This window comes from Podarcis erhardii (genome assembly GCF_964252035.2).
Source record: "Podarcis erhardii genome assembly, chromosome: 12".
NCBI classification, from domain to species: domain Eukaryota; kingdom Metazoa; phylum Chordata; class Lepidosauria; order Squamata; family Lacertidae; genus Podarcis; species Podarcis erhardii.
In genome coordinates, this window is record NC_138513.1 from 27,956,902 (window position 1) to 27,978,516 (window position 21,615).

Sequence of the window (21,615 nt, forward strand, 5' to 3'; positions counted from 1 at the left end):
GGGAATTCATAATTTGTGGTACCTTTTACAGGGAATATTTTTCACTGGTCTTCCTGGGAATTTATTATAATAATTATTTTTTAACCACAGCTGCCAGAGACATAATTCTTCAATGTCTTCTTCCATTGATGTCACCAGTAAAAATTGTGGTAGAGAGTGGGCAGAAATAAGCCCTGAAGCACATTGTAAGTCTCCACGGCAGCTAACAGACTCCCCAGGGTAGGTGTGCTGGTCAGTTACAGCAAAGAATACACCAAAGTAGTCTCCTGGCCCCTTAAAAATTTTCACAGATTTATTGTGGCAGAGACTTATCTGGACTAAAATTCACTTCATCAGATAGATCAGGGGTCAGCAATCTTTTTCAGCCGTGGGCCGGTCCACTGTCCCTCAGACCATGTGGTGGGCTGGACTATATTTTTTGGGGGGAAATGAACGAATTCCTATGCCCCACAAATAACCCAGAGATGCATTTTAAATAAAAGGACACATTCTACTCATGTAAAAACACACTGATTCCTTGACCGTGTGCGGGCCGGATTTGGAAGGTGATTGGGCCGCATCCAGCCCCCAGGCCTTAGGTTGCCTACCCCTGAGATAGATAGATAGATAGATAGATAGATAGATAGATAGATGATAGATAGATAGATAGATAGATAGATAGATAGATAGATAGATAGACAGACAGATCAGGATATCAGTGAACACAGCAAAGCACATCATAAATGTGCAACAGTACATGCTAAAATACATCATAAAACAGCATAGCCCAACAAACTGAAACTGACACGGGGACAAATAGAAGAAGATGCTTTCACCCTGATGTAGCTCCCCTTTATTACATACACAGCCCAGCAGGTCAACAAGAACCCACCAACAGCATATGAACCAATATGGCTAACTTGACGCAACAATTCCTTCCCCTGCACATGCAAGCAAATCTTACTGCAGCCAACTGAGGACAACCATGCCCTGCCCTCCCAACCTCTCTCATTACCAAGGTAATATAATAAATGAATAGAAAGAGAACCTACCCAAGTGACACTGACATAAACACCCCACACACATACTAAGAGTGAAAGAATATAAGTTTTACCACCCCACCCACCCCTCTCCCCTCACTCCCCCTTTTCCTGCTTCTTCACCAACCTTATTCTGTATACAACACTAATGTCCCATATCAAATGTAACTGATCTGTAGAAAAGACTCTACAACCTGAAATAAGAGACAATGTGCTTGCTTTTGTAAACCAAAAAAATATTTAATAATTTAAATAATTTAAATAAATTAAATAATAATAATAATAATAATAATAATAATAATAATAATAAAAAATCCGCATAGCTCAAACAACAGAGCAGATGGTCTTTTATTCCCACCCCTCTTGCCATTTCTGCCTTTGATGATGAATGCCCACTTCATTAATCCAATAGATTAGCTTTATATCTGCCCATTAAGTTCATATCTGTTGGTGGTTGTATAGGAGAGCAAGGTAACAGCTTTCCTTTTCAGCCAGGTATGGGGAACCTGTGGTCCTCCAGTGGTTGCTGGTCAATACTCCCATCATCCTTGATGGGGTGGTGAGGAGCTTGAAAAGAGTTGCTTGTCTCATTTTTGGCAATCATTGTTTACATAGGTTATATACTGGAATGAAACATGGTTATTATGCGCATCAGGTTAGTTTTCTGTTATCCGATTGCATGTTCCTGAGAGGTAGGAGTCTTAGTCACTTACACGGAAAGCTGAGAGAAGTCCTGACGTACCTATGAGACCAAGTTAGTTGCACAAATCCTACTTGCGGGTTTCCCACAGGCATCTGTTTGGATACTGTGAGAACAGGATGCTAGTTCCACTTCTGAAACATCCAGTTTGGGGAGTATGAACTAGCTCCTGCTGTCAGTAGCCTCCACCCAAGGGTGAATAAACCTATCAGTTTCAATTTCTCTCAGTTCCTCTTTTTCTCAGTCTTAAATTCATTTCTCCGTGTGTCCAAAGCAACTTGCGAAAATTCTCAGGAAGATTGCTCAGCGTTTGAGTGCGAATCTCTCATAAAACACACATTTTTGCATGCAGTTCTAAGATATATATTTTGGTGTGCATTTTCTCCTGCTATAGTGGATTTTTGAAATAATAATTTCACAAACATATGCATTTCTTTTCACCCTTCCCCCTAACATGTGCATTCTTGTACACATTCTTTGATTGAAAAACTGGTTTGCAAAATTTAGAGATGTGCAAATTTCAAAAGGATAATTGCATTTCAGTTCATGTACTGGATTGAGAAGTGCAAATTAGGTAGCTACTCATTAAAATGCAAACAAGATCAAAATTCTCCTCCATCCCCCCCATTAGTTTAAGTGAGCACAAAGGTGACAGGGGCCCCCTGCTGGCATAGCCCAACACAGCCAGGCAAATCTGGGCAGAGGAACATCTCTCCATTCAACCCCACTCCAGTATGGCAGATCAGTGTTTCGGCTGCTTTGCCAATCTGGAGCTAGCCCTAAAGCTGCAATCCTGTATCCACATCTCTGTGAGGAAGCCCCAGTGAATGCAGGACTTCTGAGGAGACATGTTTAAGGATGCACTCTTATTGTGCCATAAGCCTTTACAAACAAGAGCCCACCTCATCAGATTCATCTTGAGAGTCTTGTATGGTGGGTCAAAATGAAACAATTTCAGAAGATATTACAAAATCAGCAGGAGACCTTCCCCCAAAGTTTTAGAAAATCACATTACTACAATAAAATGTTTCTGGTCTCATATGTATTATTTAATACAGTTTCAGACTGCAAATAAGATATTGGACTAAGATGAATTTTTCATTCTTAACAGAAGCAGTTAAAAAAGAGAGAATTAAGTTTCTTACACAGTTAAACAGTCTATGGAAGTAAGTTGCCCATTAGTCATTAATTTCCTGTAATACAAGAAAGACGATTCACTGCCCCCTGCACTGCCTTGATATTCTGCATCTGAAGATTGCATGTATAACATACATATGGAAATAGAGATCCTTAAGGTAAAACAGAAAATGACAATTGGCAAAACATTAACGTTTATCCACATCACATTCCTTCCTTGCTTTTTATTATCCTGTCTAAATTCAGTCTTTTGTAGAAGTATCCCCACCCCTCCAGTTTTCTCCACCAAGGAAAGCTGAGATTAAATTCCAGAATTAAGTTTTGTTTTTTAACCTGTGTGTAATTTGAAAGCAGCAAAATGGCCACAGCATGGTAAAAGAGCAAACCTGGAAAGATTAATTTTCTAACAACTCATACCCTAGAGCAAAGATAGGGAAGCTGTGGCCCTCTGTTGGACTCCAACTCCCATCAGGCCCAGCCAGTATGGCAAATGATCGTGGATGAGTTGTAATCAATACTTGCAGTCAGCATCTAAAGAGCCACAGATTCCCCATCCATATTCTAGAGATCTCTGATAAAGATTGACAAAGGTGGTGTTACAAACATTGAGAATGGATCATTATTAAGTGTCCAGTTCTGAAAACACAAATATTCATCTGCGAGCACAATGGCAGCAGTAGAATTAGAAAGAGGTCATTATGTGGGTTGAGTCAGTGGTGGCACACAACCAGTTGGGTTTGTGGCCAAATGTTCCTATGATCACTGTGTGTTGCAGCATAGCATACTCTTGTTGTTGTTGTTTAGTCGTTTAGTTGTGTCCAACTCTTCGTGACCCCATGGGCCAAAGCACGCCAGGCACTTCTGTCTTCCACTGCCTCCCGCAGTTTGGTCAAACTCATGTTGGTAGCTTTGAGAACACTGTCCAACCATCTCGTCCTCTGTCGTCCCCTTCTCCTTGTGCCCTTCATCTTTCCCAGAATCAGAGTCTTTTCCAGGGAGTCTTCTCTTCTCATGATGTGGTCAAAGTATTGGAGCCTCAGCTTCAGGATCTGTCCTTCCAGTGAGCACTCAGGGCTGATTTCCTTCAGAATGGAGAGGTTTGATCTTCTTGCAGTCCATGGGACTTTCAAGAGTTTCCTCCAGCACCATAATTCAAAAGCATCAATTCTTTGGCGATAAGCCTTCTTTATGGTCCAGCTCTCACTTCCATACATCACTACTGGGAAAACCATAGCTTTAACTGTACGGACCTTTGTCAGCAAGGTGATGTCTCTGCTTTTTAAGATGTTGTCTAGGTTTGTCATTCATACATACTCTAGTTGTACTTAATGTGTGCTTGTTCTTCTGTAATTATTTGCATGGTTGTTGTTTTTCTACATGCTAGGTTTCGGTCACCTCATCCAACAGTTGTTGACGCTCGCAGGTGGTCGCATGGTACTGGTCTTGGAGGGAGGACATGACCTTACTGCCATCTGTGATGCCTCAGAAGCCTGTCTAAATGCCCTACTCGGAAATGAGGTAATCAATAGGCCTAAATGCTGACAAACAATGCATGCTTCCTGGATATTTTGCCACGCCATGGTGGATTAATAGTATGTGATATCAGGGTGACAGGATGGTGGGGTGGGTTTGCCCTAAACGTAAAATGAAAATGTCACCCAGGTATGTTTGGGGACAGAACTTGACATGGTTGCAGCAAAGCCCAGATCTCCAAATGTGGATTGCAATGAGTAGCTTGTAAAACAGTGTCGGTGAACATTTTTCAGCCTAAGGGCCACATTACCATTTTGGAGAACCTTCAGGGGAGACTGCATGTGGGTGGTAGGTGTGGCCAGAGACAAAAGTGGGTGGAGTAAGGGATGTAAATGTTACCTTTATATAATAGGCTAGTTTCTACACATGTTTATGCACTATCCTTCATGCAGACAAGCAAGAAGCATTAGAAGAATTTGAGGGTATATTCCAGGCAGGCATAAACACTCAAGCAGGGCCGGTGTTCTGAGGAGGGTCTCCTGTGGGCCAGATAGAGAGACCTGGAGGGCCGCATTTGGCCTGTGGGCCAGAGGTTCTCTACACCTCTACAATCCAGAGCCAGTGTAGTGTAGTGGTTAAGAGTGTTAGACTCGTAATCTGGTGAACCGGGTTCGGGTCTCCGCTCCTCCACATGCAGCTGCTGGGTGACCTTGGGCTAGTCACACTTCTCTGAAGTCTCTCAGCCCCAGTCACCTTACAGAGTGTTTGTTGTGGGGGAGGAAGGGAAAGGAGAATGTTAGCCGCTTTGAGACTCCTTCGGGTAGTGATAAAGCGGGATATCAAATTCAAACTCTTCTTCTTCTCCATTCTAAAGATGTGGGATGGCAAGTGGAAATTGAGCAGCGGGTGGGAAGAGGAGCCAAACTCCATTTATAAATGGATTTATTATCAGAACACAAAATTGTTGCTCCCGAAATGTGCTTTTTCCCCCAGGGTGAAATTGTGGCCCCAGAACATGTGAGATCATCGCGGCCACATGGCTGGCAACCTTTGCCCCTATCATTCCCTTTAAAAAAAATATCTCTCCACCATTTTCACCACATAGCCATGGAACAGTGAGAATGAAGGATCTTGGAGGGAAACACCCATGTAAAAATCCCTTCTGTAAGTAGAAGGCACCATAATCAATATCCTACAAACCACTTTGAAGCCTTGTATTCAAATGAAGCAGTGCTAGACTGACTGCTTACACATTACATCACAAAGAGAGGACACAGATTCACATTAAAAATGCATTTATATGTGTGTATGTGCATGTGTAAATTTAGAAATCATTACTATAATTGAAACAGAAATGAAATCCATCTTAGCATAGTTGGGAAGGCTGTCACCAGGTGACCTCTTCAGGGGCTAATGGTTGGTGGGTGACATCAAGGACCCCTCTGCTTTCCCTTCTTAATCTTTAAAATGGACACAGACCAGAGATTCCTTCCAAGAGAAGATTTTCCTCTGAGAGCCCTCCCAATGCATACCCTAAGCTAGGTTAATTTTTTTAATAGCTAAAAGCCCAGTATATTAGGAATATGACTGGTCATCCACTAACTTTCATGGCCAGCAGAAAAGTATGTTTCAAACAACAACAGCAGCAGCAGCAGCAGCAGCAGCAGCAACAACAACAACAACAACAACAACAACGACAATGGTTAAATTGAGCCACGCATAATTATCATAATTAGAAGATGCCGTTCTCTGCAGGTGTTTAACTGGGTAATTAGGACTCATTTCCCAGCAATTCCCTTCTGCAAACAGTGCTAGCAGAGCACTAGCTGTACTTCAAAAAACACTGGCAAGGCCAATGCTGCCTTCTCAACACGGCGCACGCAATTGAGCTTAAATTAGGAAGGTCAGGAAAGGCCTTTTTAAGGCACTCTGCAGTTTGTCAGATGTATTTATTCATGTGCTGAGGATTAGAATTCATAAACATGAATGTAGGGGGCTTTGGAATACTTTTGCTTTGCCTTTGTTGTTCTTGGCTGGGACTCGTCAATGCAGCAGTATGCGGCTCTGTCCATGCTACTATCAGCACACACCCCGCATGCACACCCGTACACACACAAAAATCTACAAAACAAGCAACTGTCAAATGAGCAGGGACCTTCCAGCATTCATGGGGAGCCAGGCAGACATGCAGATGTAATGTCCCAGACTCAGCAGCAAGAAGGGCTTGTTTGAATTAATTTTGTCTCAGAATCTCTGGAAGGAAAACATCCTGAATCCCAACAATGTGGAAGAAATGAATAAATGGAGGACCGGGCTGGAGAAGAAGAATCGCTTTCTGCATTGTCGCTTGCAGAAATGTGATCAGTTTAAGACGATAGCATTGTCTCCCACTTAAGAAATGGATGAAAATTAGAATAGGAAGAAATGTTTGGGGGAGGGGGGAAAGCGTTCAGAAAAATTCTTCTGACAATAGCATAGAAATAAAACATGGATCAAGATGAATTGGTTGGAGTTGATGGATTATGGAGAATCACCTTCATCTCTCGTGGCTCAAGCAGATTAAGGCTGCAACTCTTGCTGGCCAGGGGCTGTGTGAAGAACCATTGGATGCAGAGGAAAGGGAGATCCACCGCTGGGGTGTTATTCCACCACTGGATCTCAAAAGCCAATGGTCTGCCATAACTTGGAGCAGGGCCTTGTTTGCTCCTGTTCCATGGAATAGCATTCCTGTCAAGATATGACAGCCACCTGCTAACCTGCGCTTTTTGGAAACGGTTGAAGATATTTTCAGTCCAGCTTTCCCAGATGGATAAATGGGTCCATTCTGTATTGTTTTAATTTTCTAAGAAATATATTTCCTGTTTTTGCATTTTCAACTGTTTCCTGCTGGTTTTTATTGTACATCCCCTTTGAGATGACCGTGCAGAAGGTGATTAATACATTGATGGTGATGATAAGAAGAAAAACAACAATAATAATTGGATTCCCCTACTCTGTGATGCCTGTGGAACAATCTATGGATGTAGATGTAGGCCTCTCTAGGGGGGGAGGTCCAAAGCCTAGGCCAGGCACCCCCAAACTCGGCCCTCCAGCTGTTTTGGGACTACATATCCCATCATCCCTGATCACTGGTCCTGTTAGCTAGGGCCGAGTTTGTGGATGCCTGGCCTAGGCACAGAGCCGCAGAAAAAGCTCTCTTCCCAGCCCTAATCCAACACACCCGCAAGAGGAGTTCTCTTGCTGATTCCAACAAGTAGACAAGCTTGTAGGGGAGAAATCACAGCAAGTAAGAACGAAGGGCTTATCCACACTTCCTCTTGACCTGCCACTTTCCCCCAGGGAAAACTGCTCTTTAGCATTCAATTGGAGAAAACAGCAAATGGCTTTTCCGCAGATGGTTGTTAGTGCTCAAGAGAGGGTTTTCCCTGGGATAGGAACACAGCAAGAGGGAAACTGCTTGGACCAATGCATTCTAGGCACAGGACAAGTTGTAAGTGTGATGAGCTCTAAGTAGCTTGACCAGGTAACCTTCTTGGGGACAGGAAATTCATATAGCACTGTCAAGCTAAAGCTAACCCAAAATTTTGTTGTGCAAGGCATGATACATACTCCAATTGCTCTTCAGGGCCTGCATTTTTGCTCCAGAGCCAGCCCCAAATTTCCTACCAGACTAAGATTAGCAGGCACCCCCAACATCATCCCAAAATGCTCCCCAGAACTGCAGAAGATGCAGTGATCTACCCCTGTTCCCTTATGAAGATCAGCCATGCTGTAAAAAAAAAGAGAAACAGACCACGTGCCACTTTGGCCTGACGGCTGCCCTCCTTCAATTTTGCTGCCACAGGCGACTGCCTGGATGGTCAAAACCAACCCTGTTTCCCCTTGAATATTATGCCTCAGCTCTAAATACATTTGACTTGGAAGGGAGTCCCATTAATTTCAGTGCATTTGCTTTCCAAGTATGTGTTCTTTGGGCCGCAGCCCAAATTTGGAAAATACACAGAAACCTAACTTGGATCCAAATCACACTTACTTGCATTCCAGGGAAACCAGTGGGACCTACTTCTAAGTGCAATTTTTTTTTCTTCAGGTTTCAGTATACGTTTGAGAATCCATGGGCTTCCTCCCAGAGGGATCTATATCAGTTTATAAAGACAAACAATGAGGAAATTAATTAAGAATGTGAGGGTACCCAAAGTCCAGGTTTGTGAGTTGTATCAGTGGACAGGAACCAATGGCTATTAAAAAGAAGAAGAAGGAAATATTAATCAGAAGCCTCTTTCCCACTTCCCACCATAGGTTGCCTCTTAGGAGGAAACCCTCTTGAGAGGTGTGAAAAGATTAAGCAATTGGATCCCCCTGAACTCTGAAATAAAAATACCGAAATCCTTAATTCAGGTATCGAAAGGAAGGGGGAGATTAAGCTGCTGCAAAATACACCCCCCAAGCCTTCAGTTAGCACTTTTTAGGACACATCCATTATACTGGCATCTGTCAAAACAAAAGGAACGGGTGGTTTCAGCTAATTGGGGCGGGGGGGGGGAGAGAGAGAGTGGATTGCAAAGGAACATGTTCTTCAGAGGGCTATATAGCTTTAGACTGCAATTTGAGACCCTGGTTTGGCAGAATGGGGGGTTTCCTCCACAGCATCTGAATTAGTCAACCAAAATTTATTATTCATACACACACACACACACACACCTTTTTTAAAAAAAGAAAGAAATACAACTGGACTGAAGTGACCTTTCGTTAGGGCAAATGTAATATAAATCTGGAAGGCTGGATGGAATCTGAGTGATTTTTTTTCAAAGGTCAATGCCAGGAATCCTTCTGGTGCAGAAGTGCTCTCCCCCAGGCCAGTTTTAAGCTATAATAATAATAATAATAATAATAATAATAATAATAATAATGCAACCTCTTATTGTCTCCAGTTGGAGGTCTTTGAAGCCTAAATGCAGTACTGGTGGAAGGGAGGACATTGGCTGGATAGGGATGCCACATCTGTCCCACTGGCCAATCATTTAAATAAATAATAATTTATTTTATTATTATTATTACAATCATTATTTATCAAATTTGAATACCATCCTTCGAGGATCACATGGCAGCTTATACAATATAAAAACAAAAAAACACATAACATAATAACAAACAAAACAGCAAACACACACCCACCCCTACACATTTCTTTTTCCTTACCCCTGTGCTACAAGCTAAAATCAGCTAAAAACTGGTGTGGGCTTTTGGCTGCTTAATATTGGTTTCATGATAGTTTTGTGCTGGTGTGTGACGGTTTTATGTTGGCAGCATGCTGGTAGAATGGCGTAAATACATACTTCCCCCAAACTTTGCATCTATGAACATGCAGGTAAAATCAATTTAATCAAATCATTAAGAAGTAAATTTTCCTTAAGGAAGCCAATTTAATTGAAGCAATCCAGCCTGTTTGTAAGAAGAAAATGGGCTTCGGATGAAACGACACAGCTGGTGTATATGTGGCTACTCACATGATCAGATCCCAAGTGATGGGAATTGAAAAGAAACCTCTTGAGTCAATGGAAAACTGGTGCCAGAAAAATTGTATTGGCAGTATTGGATTGATGGACCAATGCCTGCTTACCCACAGGAAGCTGCCCTTTACCAAGTCAAACCACTGGTCCATCTAGCTATATGGTTCCTCCAGTGGCAGGGGCTGTATACCTCTATGAACCAGGTCCTGCTTGTAGGCTTCCCATTGATAACTGGTTGTACAATGTGAGAACAGGATGAATAAATCCAGCAGGGCTGTTCTTATACAGTGGTACCTCGGGTTACATACACTTCAGGTTACATACGCTTTAGGTTACAGACTCCGCTAACCCAGAAATAGTACCTTCGGTTAAGAACTTTGATTCAGGATGAGAACAGAAATTGTGCTCTGGCGGCACAGCAGCAGCAGGAGGCCCCATTAGCTAAAGTGGTACTTAACCCAAGGTACCATTGTCTATTGTATGCACTGATTGGCAGCAGCTCATCAGGGTTTCAGACAGGGAGTCTTTCTAAACCAAAGATTCTGGGGCTTGAACCAGGTCCTTACCTTCTGTCCTGAAAGCAGAATTTCTACTGAATTCTGAATTCTATCTCTTCCTTAAGTAGAAGGAAGAAGTTGCCCTATAGATTCTATTCTGCACCTCCTTCCTTCTCTGTGTCTAACCATGTATCTCACCTCGCCCATTTCCCTTCTGGTCCAAGAATTTTACAACTCCATAATACAGCTTAGCTCACATCTGCTTGTAAAGACATGGCGGTGAAGCGCTGGCAAACTTCACCTGGCTTGCACCGGGATGCCATTTCTTTGAAAGCACTTTCGCCATGAATACCGACTTATCTGGAAGCAAGTACAAGAAAGCCTGCAACAGGCCAATTGGGCTGGCTTCAAACCCTTTGAAAAAAATATCTTTTTCAAGCAGATCCATCAAACGGCTTTGTTGCTCCTGCGCTGACCTTAGTCAGTTGTTTATGCAAAATTCTTTTATAAAGATGTATTTCCACTTCTTTTTGCAGTCCCCCCACCCTTTCACTCTTTGGCTCCAGAGCTTATAAAATGCCAAGAAGTGTAGGAGTGAAGGTGACACTGCTATGTCTGTCAGCTGTGGAGTGATTCCTTTTGTTCATTGCTGGGTCTCATGATATTTTTCAGGGACACCCTCTTGTCTACTTAGTTTAATGATTATTTTTATTTTAAAAATGGATCGCTGCCATCAGAAATTATTCTTGATGCAGACAGTCTCCCTTTTTTTCTTCAAAAGGACATATCTTACTATAATCCGCTGGCTTTTATTTTTTAGTGGGGTTTTCGTAACAATGGTGCATCTATCTGGGTCAAATAGGGTGTGAGATCCTACCTCCGAAGGCTGATGAGGTTTTACTGACATGGAGCAGAAACTGACAAGAGAATAGAGGCCATCTCATGAATGAGCTTCTAACTATTTTGCAGGAGGAACTTTTAAACAGAATCTGGGAGCTCCAGATCTTCTTCCTTATCATAAAGTGGGGTCCTTTCTGCCTTGCTCTACATTCACCCCTTTTCACACCAACAGACAGCATTCAGATTATCATAAACAGTACAGGGAAGAGGAAGGTCCAGAACTGATGTTGACACAGACCCCTGCACTAATAATAGGCAATAGAACAAAAGAACAATACTCTATCTCTCTTCCCCCATATGCAAGAGGTCTATGACAAAAGTGTCTCTCACTAAATGTAAACAAACTGTGAAAAAGACTATGAACTGAAAGTGGAGACAATAGATGTACCTTTCCCTGTTTATCTGTTTGCTTTGTACCAAAAAAAACTTTGATAAAAACTATTTTTTTAAATTTTGTTAAAAGGTCTCAAAAGCTTCATGCAAACAATTCCTTCATGGTAGCCTTTTTCTTTGAATTCTATAGACCATTTGCTATTAAGTACTGTTTCCCTCGTGTATGTTCATCATGCCGTGGCAACTTTAGGGTTGCCGTATTTCGAAGAGCAAAAAAAGAGGACATATTTGCCGACTTCGACTTTTAACTATGGATCTCTATGACGACTCTCATTTTACATGCCCATGAAAAAGAGGGCATGTCCTGGAAAAAGAGGGCATATGGCAACCCTAATACTTGCATGTGTGAATAACCACCATAGGTCTAATGCCATAGATAGAAATTCTCAAACATCATTTCAGAAGTTTGAGGAAGAGATGAAGCTCAGTGGTAGAACCATCTGAATTGGTTCAATCTGCAGCATCTTCTGATAGGGCTAGGAGAGGGTCCTGCCTGAAGCCCTGGAGATCCCCTGCCAGTTACTGCAAACATTACCATTACTAATGGTTTGACTTGCTATAAGGCAGCCTCCTTTATTCCAAGAAAGCACAATGGATCCAAACCAACTGTGTGTTTCTATCCATAGCAGCGCAAGCTGTGTTTACCTCCAAAAGCCAGTCATCACACCATTCATTTAAGCCAGGAGAAGAAATGAGAGGTACTAAATATACATCTTATGGAGTGTATTTGTTCTATAGAAGTGATCAGAACATTTGCACATGGTGTACATGCAGTAAGTAACTCATGTACACCAATAAAATGCTGCATTTGTGCTCCTAAAGCCAGAGAAGCCTGTTCTGCATAACTAGGTTCCAGTGGGTTGTCAATGGTCCTTATTTAATGAATGAATGGGAATTGCTGTGCGCCACAAAATCACATCTTCGCTTAGGCAAGAATGTGCAAAGGATGGTAAATTGATCGTGGCCCAAGATGTCACCTGCAAAATAACACAGAGAAATGAAAAAACATCAGGACAAATTTGTGTGTGGTCAATTTATGTATACTGTATATATAATTTATTTCAAGGATTTATATACACTTAACTTCAATAACCTCTAAGCAGTGTACAAGATTTTTTTTAAAAAAATAATAATGTAAAGATCAGTTAAAACTATAAAATCAGACTTCCATTAAAAGGACTGATGGAATTATTTATTATTCCATTTATTTGAACATTCAGAAAATGTTTGCACGTTTTTATGTCTGTGAACAGATATTTTATAGTACTTGTTTTGAAGTATGGAATTCTTTGTGTATAAAATAAATTTTGGGGGGGGTTGCACCTTTTTATGTCTGTGAACAGATATTTACTTGTTTTGAAGTACGGAATTTTCTGCGCATAAAATAAATTTCTGGTGTTTTCCTTTAATGAATTTTGGGGAGAAGGGGATAAGAAGAAGAAAAAGAGTAATGGCATGCCCCGTCAAGTTCTAAGGCAACTTCAACAATGTTTTGTTTCAGCATACAGCTGGACATAGAGACACACTGGAATTTGATTTGTGAGGAGCCTACAAAAAAAATTGCCCAGATAACTAGCATTTTTAAATGACTAATGCACAGCCATGCACCTGCTTGAGAGGCTTCGTGGATTAGTCTTGCAGTCTCTGGAAAGGCCCCCTGGAATTCAATTACATGGCTGAAAAACAGAAAGCAAAACTGAGCCCCTGTTCATTTGGTGGGAGGAATCCCCGCAACATGTTAGCTACTTCTTTGGCTGAGATTTTCACAAGGCTTAAGCGTTTTCAGCGAGCCTTACTTCCGTGCAGCTAACTGCAGATTCTTACCGTTTTGCACTTGATTTGTTCCTGTCTTGCAGCTGGAGCCCCTGTCCGAGGACATCCTCAACCGAACCCCAAACTTAAATGCCATGGCTTCTTTGCAAAAGATCACCAAAATTCATAGTAAGTTGCAAGGTTTGTTCATTCTTTTTAAAAAGTTTCTAGCTCTTACTAACTGAGCAGTGCTGGAAGATACATGGACATCCCAAAATGAATACACTTAACTTTCCCACCATGTTCAGATCAATGCACAGGACTTTCCTGACACTGTCTCCCTCTCTCCATCGGCAGATCTCTCATAAGTGTGCAGCTGCACTCACGAGACAGCTGCCCATCATAGCTGTCAACGTTTCCCATTTTTTAAGGGAAATCCCCTCATTCCGAATAGGATTCCTCGCAAGAAAAGGGAAAAGTTGACAGCTGTGCTGCCCATACCTAAGGGGGCACATAAGGGACCAACTGGACCAGTATCTAAGAAGATTCAGGAGCTTGATGCTCCCAGAAAACGTAATTGTGATAGTGTATTGCAGGTATTAATACAGTGGTACCTCAGGTTACATACGCTTCAGGTTACAGACTCTGCTAACCCAGAAATAGTGCTTCAGGTTAAGAACTTTGCTTCAGGATGAGAACAGAAATTGTGCTCCGGCGGCGCGGCGGCAGCGGGAGGCCCATTAGCTAAAGCGGTGTTTCAGGTTAAGAACAGTTTCAGGGTAAGAACGGAGCTCCGGAACGAATTAAGTACTTAACCCGAGGTAACACTGTATTGTCAGCATGAAGCAATTGGATGCATAAAAGCTGACTCCTTTTGGAAAAAACATTGTCCAGCCTAGTTTGCACCCATCTCTCCCCCCCCCCCAAATTCTGCACCCGGGGCCATCACACACACCCGCTGGTCCTCCCCTGCCACGCCACTGTCTTTTCTCTTCAAGTCTCTCTAACACATGGGTTCCCCTGTAGTGTTTTGGCCTCTTTGAATTGCTTTCCTGTCCCCTCCACTTCCATAGTCTAGTTCTGCCCCTCCTCCCTCTGGAAAAGCATGAACATTTTCACCTTCATCCCTTGGGAATGACCCATCCCAAACCAGATGCTCCTCAGCTCCTGTAGGCTTTCCGTTGGGTATCAGCTGAAAAGCTACTCTCTCTTCTTTCTTTATTGTGAGTGCCAGCAGTCTGATTCCGCTCTGGTTCAATTTTGGCACCCAGTTCAGTTTGCAATTAATCAGCTGCTTAACTCTGTTGGGTTTGGAGTGGGGGGTGGGGGTCACAATCAAAAAGAAGAGAGTCAAAGGTTGGTTTTGCTTTATTTTATTCATTCCCTTGCAAAAACTCCAGTGGTGAACATGGGTTCATTTCTTTTATGACAGAGCAGGGTATTATTCCCATGCCAACAGATCTGGTTTTCTTGCACATCTGTTTTTCTAGCAAAGAACTGCCCCCACTCTGAAACCCATAAATAATGAAGTTTGAATTGCTTGTTCATTGCAAACTAACTGCTGCGTGAATGTTCTGTGGGAACATTGTGGAATGCCCATATAACTTTTTTATTAATTTTTTTTGTTTTAATGAATAGAGATTATAGTCTCTAAATGCACCATTAATAGAGAATGTTTCTGTCTTGCTTTTTTAAAATAGAATTTGCCAGACCCAGTGATTGTTCGTTGCTTTATATACACCATTTTTAAAGTGATGGATTTTACACTATTGGAGAAAAGCCAAGTTTCTATCACTTGGATCTTTTTTATTTTAAGATACATAATATGCTGTAGTTTTAATCCCCTTAAATATTTATGTTTTGTAAGGATCCTGCTAGCAACTCAAATGGTCACGAGGCTTCATGTCCAAGAAACCACCTTTCTATCATGTTACCGGTTGATTAAACAGATTGCCCTTTTCTTGCTGCTTGGCTTCCATTGATGTCCCCTCTTCTGTTTGTGAATGAAGGAGATACAATCTCCTGAAAGGATTCAAGCTTTGCTACATCATAAATAAGAGAATTCCATCCAGTTCAGCTGTAAACCCTCATACTACCTGTTGAACTCCTTCAACCCCATATCTCAGGTTTACAGCACATCTTTTGCATGCAAAAGGTCTCAAGTTCAATCCTTGGCATCTTGACATAGGGCTCGGGTGAAGCCCTGGAAAGCCGATGCCAGTCAGACAGTAACAAGCTTCATAGACCAATTGTCCAACTCAGCATTGGGAAAGAACTGTAACTCAGTGGTAGAGCATATGTCTTGCGTGCAGAAAATCCCAGATACAATCTCTGATGTCTCCAGGTAGTCTGGGAAAAGCTACTGAGTCAGATGGACAAACATTTACATTGAACTATAATCAAGTCATCTGGTTGCTATTGAAACACTAGCATAAATCTCCTATTTTATTATGACAAGCTTACGTCAAGATCTCCTGGATAGGATGCTATAATTTTCCAGGACTATCAGAGATTTGGTATCTCTGGATTATTCTTGGTATGGCAAACTGCTTGATAGAGCTACCCAGCTCAATATCTGAAGGCTCACACCAAGGCCTAAGGTGTCTTTACCACATCAGTTTTATGAGACACATATAGTCGTACCTCGGAAGTCAAACGGAATCTATTCTGGAAGTCTGTTAGACTTCCAAAATGTTTGGAAACCAAGGCAAGGCTTCCAGTTGGCTGCAGGAAGCTCCTACAGCCAATCGGAAGCCACATCGGACGTTCGGGTACCAAAGAACGTTCGCAAACTGGAACACTCATTTCCATTTGTAGTATTTCAGGAACCAAATCATTCGAGTCACAAGGCATTCGTCAACCAAGGTACAATTGTATTGGATTTGAATACAACCCTGATATTTAGCATGTCAGGGAAATTAAAATACCAACCAGCCAACAACTTTGAGCTCATCCTGACATAGGAAACCCCAACTCTGCCACATGAGATTGTATTCATAAATATAAAAGCCAAGCTTGACAATTTATTTGTCCAAATTTGAATTCTTAAACTATAGGAAATATTTGTGCCCATTTTCTAGCTCCTTTCTCCTCTTGTTGCTGTAGGCTGGCTTCTTGAACTTGGAAAAGGTACCAATTTTTCAAAGGAGTTAATGGGTTTTGGGAGTTCCTCCAAGGAAGATGTTCTCCAACCTGAGGCCATCTGTTAGTTTCTGGGTGTATACACAGAACTGATCTGTGCTCCATCTACTGCAGTGTGTTTGCTCATCCTGGAATAAATAGGCTGCAGCACCTATTTTCTGAAACTCCCTGCCTATTAATTAACCAGGAGCCTTCATTGTGCCCTTTTTGACACCTACTTAAACTGTTTTTGTCTAAGGAAGCCAATCCAGACACTTATAATGTGCATTTGCTCTTTTAAACCATTGGCATTATCTAAATTTTGGTAACTTTCGACATGGCTACTTTTTAAAAGCCTGTTTTTATTGCTATTTTAATGGATATTTTATTCCATTTTATGTAAGCTGCTTGGAGATATCCATTAAATGTTATATACACCTTGCTGAATAAAAATAAATAAGCATGTGCCATGGTTCTTCATTCGCCTGGATAATTTGCTTCAGAGACTTTTTGATGTTGCAATAAGCAGGAGGTTTCAAAACTCAGGGTTGGTTTTTGGGTTGGTTTGCTTTTTAATTCCACGCATTATATAATGTACCAATATTCCCTTGCCTGCTTTATTCTAAGCTACCCTATAATATATCGCAGTGCTCCCATAGCAGCCAGTACATATATTAAAATTTTAAATAAATTATTGTTCTAGTGCACGCCCTGAGGTTAGAGGCAAAAGAACATCCAGGACTAACAAACCTGATTGTTCTGGCAACACAGATGCGTAGTGCCTTCTGGCATACCAAACTTCTGTTCTAGTTGCTGTCGTCTCTGATTTTTTTCTCCCACTGCCTGCTGTTTATGGTTGCATTAAAAGTACCTGCCATTTCACAAATCTCCGATTTTGCAAATGCCGAAATGCTCACACTGTTAGAAGTAGCCCACCAACGGCTCCAGCTTCCCAGATACTAAGAGTTCATTAAACTGTGTGCTGTTCTTTCACTTTATTGCTTTCTTAGGAAGGGCTGTGACACAGACCTTGGAAAAGAGAGCACTTTCCAACTTGGCACTGTGGGATCCAGAATCATAACTTCATCACAGCCGTTTGAAATTCCCTGTTGCAACCACTCCACACACTTATAAGCACTCTGCGTTGGACCTAAGCAATTACTAGGGTTATACCACCATGCTAGCTAAATTTCCCATAAATTATGGGACTGCACAGTTATTATGGTGTATTTTCTTTAGGCAAGTACTGGAAGTCTGTGGAGCCTTACGTTGTGCCAGTTAGTTGTAAGCTGGCTGAGACTCAGAAACAAGAAACAGAGGAGACAGAGGCAGTCTCAGCTATGGCCTTACTCTCGGTGGATGTGGACCAGCCTTTCTCACATGAACATGCCAGGTACGTGTAAAATCTTAGAACGGCAAGTGACAAGTGTTTGCGTACTTCTGTTGTGTGACTGAAGGAACGTGTTTTAAGTCCTTTTTTTAATAATCCAGACTCTTTTTTTGCATGCTTTAATTTCACGTTGTTTTCCTTGACAATGTTGGAACAACCAGAGACAGAGAAGCATTCTATAGTTGCCTTGGATTGTTTGGCTTTTGGGAAACTGGGCTGCTCTAGATGTCATTTTTTATTGTGCATTCCTTATTATTATTATTATTAGAGTTTATATACCACCCTATACCCAGAGGTCTCGGGGCAGTTCACAGAAAAGATCACAACATATATAATCAGAATAAAAACAACAACCCAATAACACTACCCCAGAAAAGAGCCACATTTTAAAAGGGTATAGGATGTCAAACAGATCAGCCAAAGGCCTGGTTAAAAAAGGAACGTATTTGCCTGGCGCCTAAAGATGCGGAATGAAGGCGCCAGGCAAACTTCTCTTGCAAGAGCATTCCACAGACAGGGAGCCCCTGCAGAGAAGGCCCGTTCTCATGTTGCCACCCTCCACACATCTCAAGGAGGAGGCACACGAAGGAGGGCCTCAGAAGATCATCTCAGGGTCTGGGTGGGTTCATATGGAAAGAGGTGGTCCTTGAGGTATTGCGGTCCTGGGCCGTTTAAGGCTTTATAGGTCAAAACCAGCACTTATGGTATTGGAATGGTTATATACAATCCCAGTTTCAATCCTGTTTGCTGCTGCTGCTGCTGCTGTTCTTTTTTCCTGGTTTTGTTGTGCTATAAACCTCAAGAGTTCCCCTTTGGTTGGCAATAATGTGGCAACACTGGGAAAGCATTGCAGAACAACTAATAAATTGGAATGAGGTGTGGATGGTCCAGTATGAATTCACCACTAATTCACTATTATTGCATCAATGACATGTTTCAGAATCAACACACACGCACACAATCCAAACAAACACCACTTTGGAGGGGGCCCCCAAATCTAGTGGCCACAATATTCTATCGTTTTGTACTGCTTGAAATTTATCTTCATGAACTTTGTTGTCACACCTACAAAACTCTGACCACTCTTGTCAGCAAGCCCAACAAAACTTTTATCAACAAGCCCAACAAGGCTAAAATGGTAGAGGGAAAGGTTAAGGGCACTTAATGAACGCCACAATCCCCAGACCCTGACTCCAGATTTTAGTCAAATCATGCCCTCTGCCACAGCTTTCTGAGGGAACCATCACAAAAAGGGGGTTCAAGCACTGGTGCCCACACTACAGAATTAAGTTGTAACATTTCTCTGGATCACCAAGCAGTATTTACTCAGTAAGAAGCCCTGAGCCAGGTGACAAAAGGACAAATTTATTTCCAAGACTGGCTTAGCCATTTTACTCAAATACCTGTCATCCCAGACTAATTGGACTGTATGCTAGAGTGCCATTATCTAGGACCTGTGTTCTTTGAAGCTGATTTGCATCACCCTGCAATATATGGCAAAGCCCATGCCATATTTTCTACCCTTGTGTATTCTTCCAGTGCGTTATTCCTAGATTGTATTCTTCATTCCCCATGGGAATTGGATATTCAAGGGGAAATGCCTTGCTTCAAAATGTTGTCAATTTCACCTGATGGAGCGTTGAAATTGACAAGACCCCTTTCTTTATTCAGGGGAGGTGCCAGCCTACACAAGAGGGGAAGTGCACAGCCTTCACAAATTAACATGAACAGGTCAGTGAAATGGGCAGGGGCTTTGTGGCAGGCAGTGAGTTAGGGACTGGCTGTGAAAGCACATGATGCAGGAACCTTCCTAAAGTCAAGCAGATCAAGACCTTGTCAATAGCTGTGTGGAAGCTTGTCTGGAAAACCCATGTGTATCTCCTTGAGTTTAATGATGGAGGAAAGGTGCGATATAAATAATAATAATTTGGTTGGTATCTGCCACTCTTTTAGCTGCCTCTCTACATGTGTTTTAAAATGTGAGTGGGGAAATGTGTTTCTCTGTGTTGGCACTGACAGAGAATGCATTCCGTGGATCATAGCTGGTAGCAAATGTTTCTGCAGGGAGCCCACCTATGCCATGTGCCCAGTTGCAATATTTCAATAGTAACGTTTATGAAATGAAACGAAAGCCCGATTGAATAGAAACTTGTATATTTTGAATTTTAAACTGGTATCACCTAGATATAAAAAGGATAGGCCCAGATTTCCTCTGTTGTCAAAGAACTGTTATGCTAACGAAAATATATTTCCATAGATCTGCTTGGCCAAAATTAGGAGTTGTCCTCTGATGAACAAGGCGAACCACACCTTGTTTGCTTTGGGGAAGTCTTGGCGATTGGTCTGTTCTCCATGGGTTTGGGTGCCTCTTGAGAGATCGTCATCCAATTTAGCATGACAGTTCCTGGGCTGGGTGTGCCAGTTTTTCTCTGGGTTTGGACATCTTTGGATACCATTTTGAATCAAGATAGCGGGCCAAAATATTCCAAAATGCATCTCTGTCTCCAGAGATATCATTGGCCAATGGTTCTTGAAATTAAGTGGCTTTGGCCTACATTTGGATAACTTCAGGCACAGTTTTGAGTCCATATAATGGACCCAACTGTTCCAAACTGTGCTAGCTTGGATGGCTCTGAATAGTTTGGTGTGAGAGTTCCTGAAATGATGGAGTGGGGTTTGGTCTGTATTTGGACACCTCCTGCATCCATTTGGAATCAGGATGGTGAACTGAACAGCTGGTGCAGGAGTCAGTTGGAGACACCAAATGAGGTGGGACCAGCTCAGGTGACCACTTCCTACAATGTAGCAGCCATTGAAGGAGGCTAACTGGCAGCTACAGTGTGGGAAGAGGCAGCACTGTTGTTGATAGTGGCCGGAAAACAGCTGGGACCTGAACCACACCAAACCAAGGCACGTCGGGGATCAACTATTGGGGGTAGCAGAATGAGGAGGCAAGACATGCCTGGCACAGCAGCTGAGCATGTGAAGCAGCAAAGCAGGAAACATGTCTCAAGGGTGCAGTTCACCAGCATGTTTCTCACAAGCATAGAAGCCGACTCCTAGGGGCTGAGGTCAATATAATATTTGATCGGGCAGCAGCTCCCAAAAGTTGGTGGGCATTGCCATTCAAATGGTGTGCATGAGTGCTGCATACTGTGATTGGTTATGTGGTGTGGGGCTTACCTGGCCGCCCCCCCCCCGCCCCCTCAATATTTCATTTAAGTTGGTACCCTTGCTTTCAAAGGATGTTCTGACAAAGCAATGCCCAGCAGGATACAACCCTCCTGCTCTCTGGGGTGCAGTCAGGAGGGGAGGGGGAAAGGAGATGCAGCAACTCTTTCATCGCCAACCCCTCCTGACCATGCCCTCCAGATGTTTTGGCACTACAACTCCCATGATCCTTAGCTAACAGGACCAGTGGTTAGGGATGATGGGAGCTATAGTCCCAAAACATCTGGAGGGCCGAGGTTGCCTATGCCTGATATAGGTTTTTTTAAAAAAATAAAGCAAATTAAACATCATTCCCCACCAAAAAAACACAACTGGATTCAAGTGATGCCATGGCCATGTCAGAGAGAATGGAAATGGGGTAATAAACAGCCCTAAAACTAACAAATTGCATGAGCCACTTAAAAAATCTCAATTATTATTATTATTATTGTTTCTTTGAGTTCCTGGGCAACACTGGGCACTTTCAGCTAGTCAACGAATAAGGATGGGAGTG

The 21,615-nt window shown here is 42.3% G+C and overlaps 1 protein-coding gene across 7 annotated transcripts in view; it reads left to right on the plus strand.

Annotated features, from left to right (window-relative positions):
* The window catches only part of HDAC9 (histone deacetylase 9), a 425,839-nt gene that overhangs the window by 391,376 nt on the left and 12,848 nt on the right, over nucleotides 1–21,615 (plus strand). For all 7 annotated transcript variants that reach the window (XM_081881910.1, XM_081881911.1, XM_081881909.1 and 4 more), the window contains 3 exons: nucleotides 4,241–4,374; nucleotides 13,486–13,570; nucleotides 17,741–17,894. In XM_081881910.1, coding sequence (XP_081738036.1) covers nucleotides 4,241–4,374; nucleotides 13,486–13,570; nucleotides 17,741–17,894 — 373 coding nt within the window. The remainder of the gene's footprint in view (nucleotides 1–4,240; nucleotides 4,375–13,485; nucleotides 13,571–17,740; nucleotides 17,895–21,615) is intronic.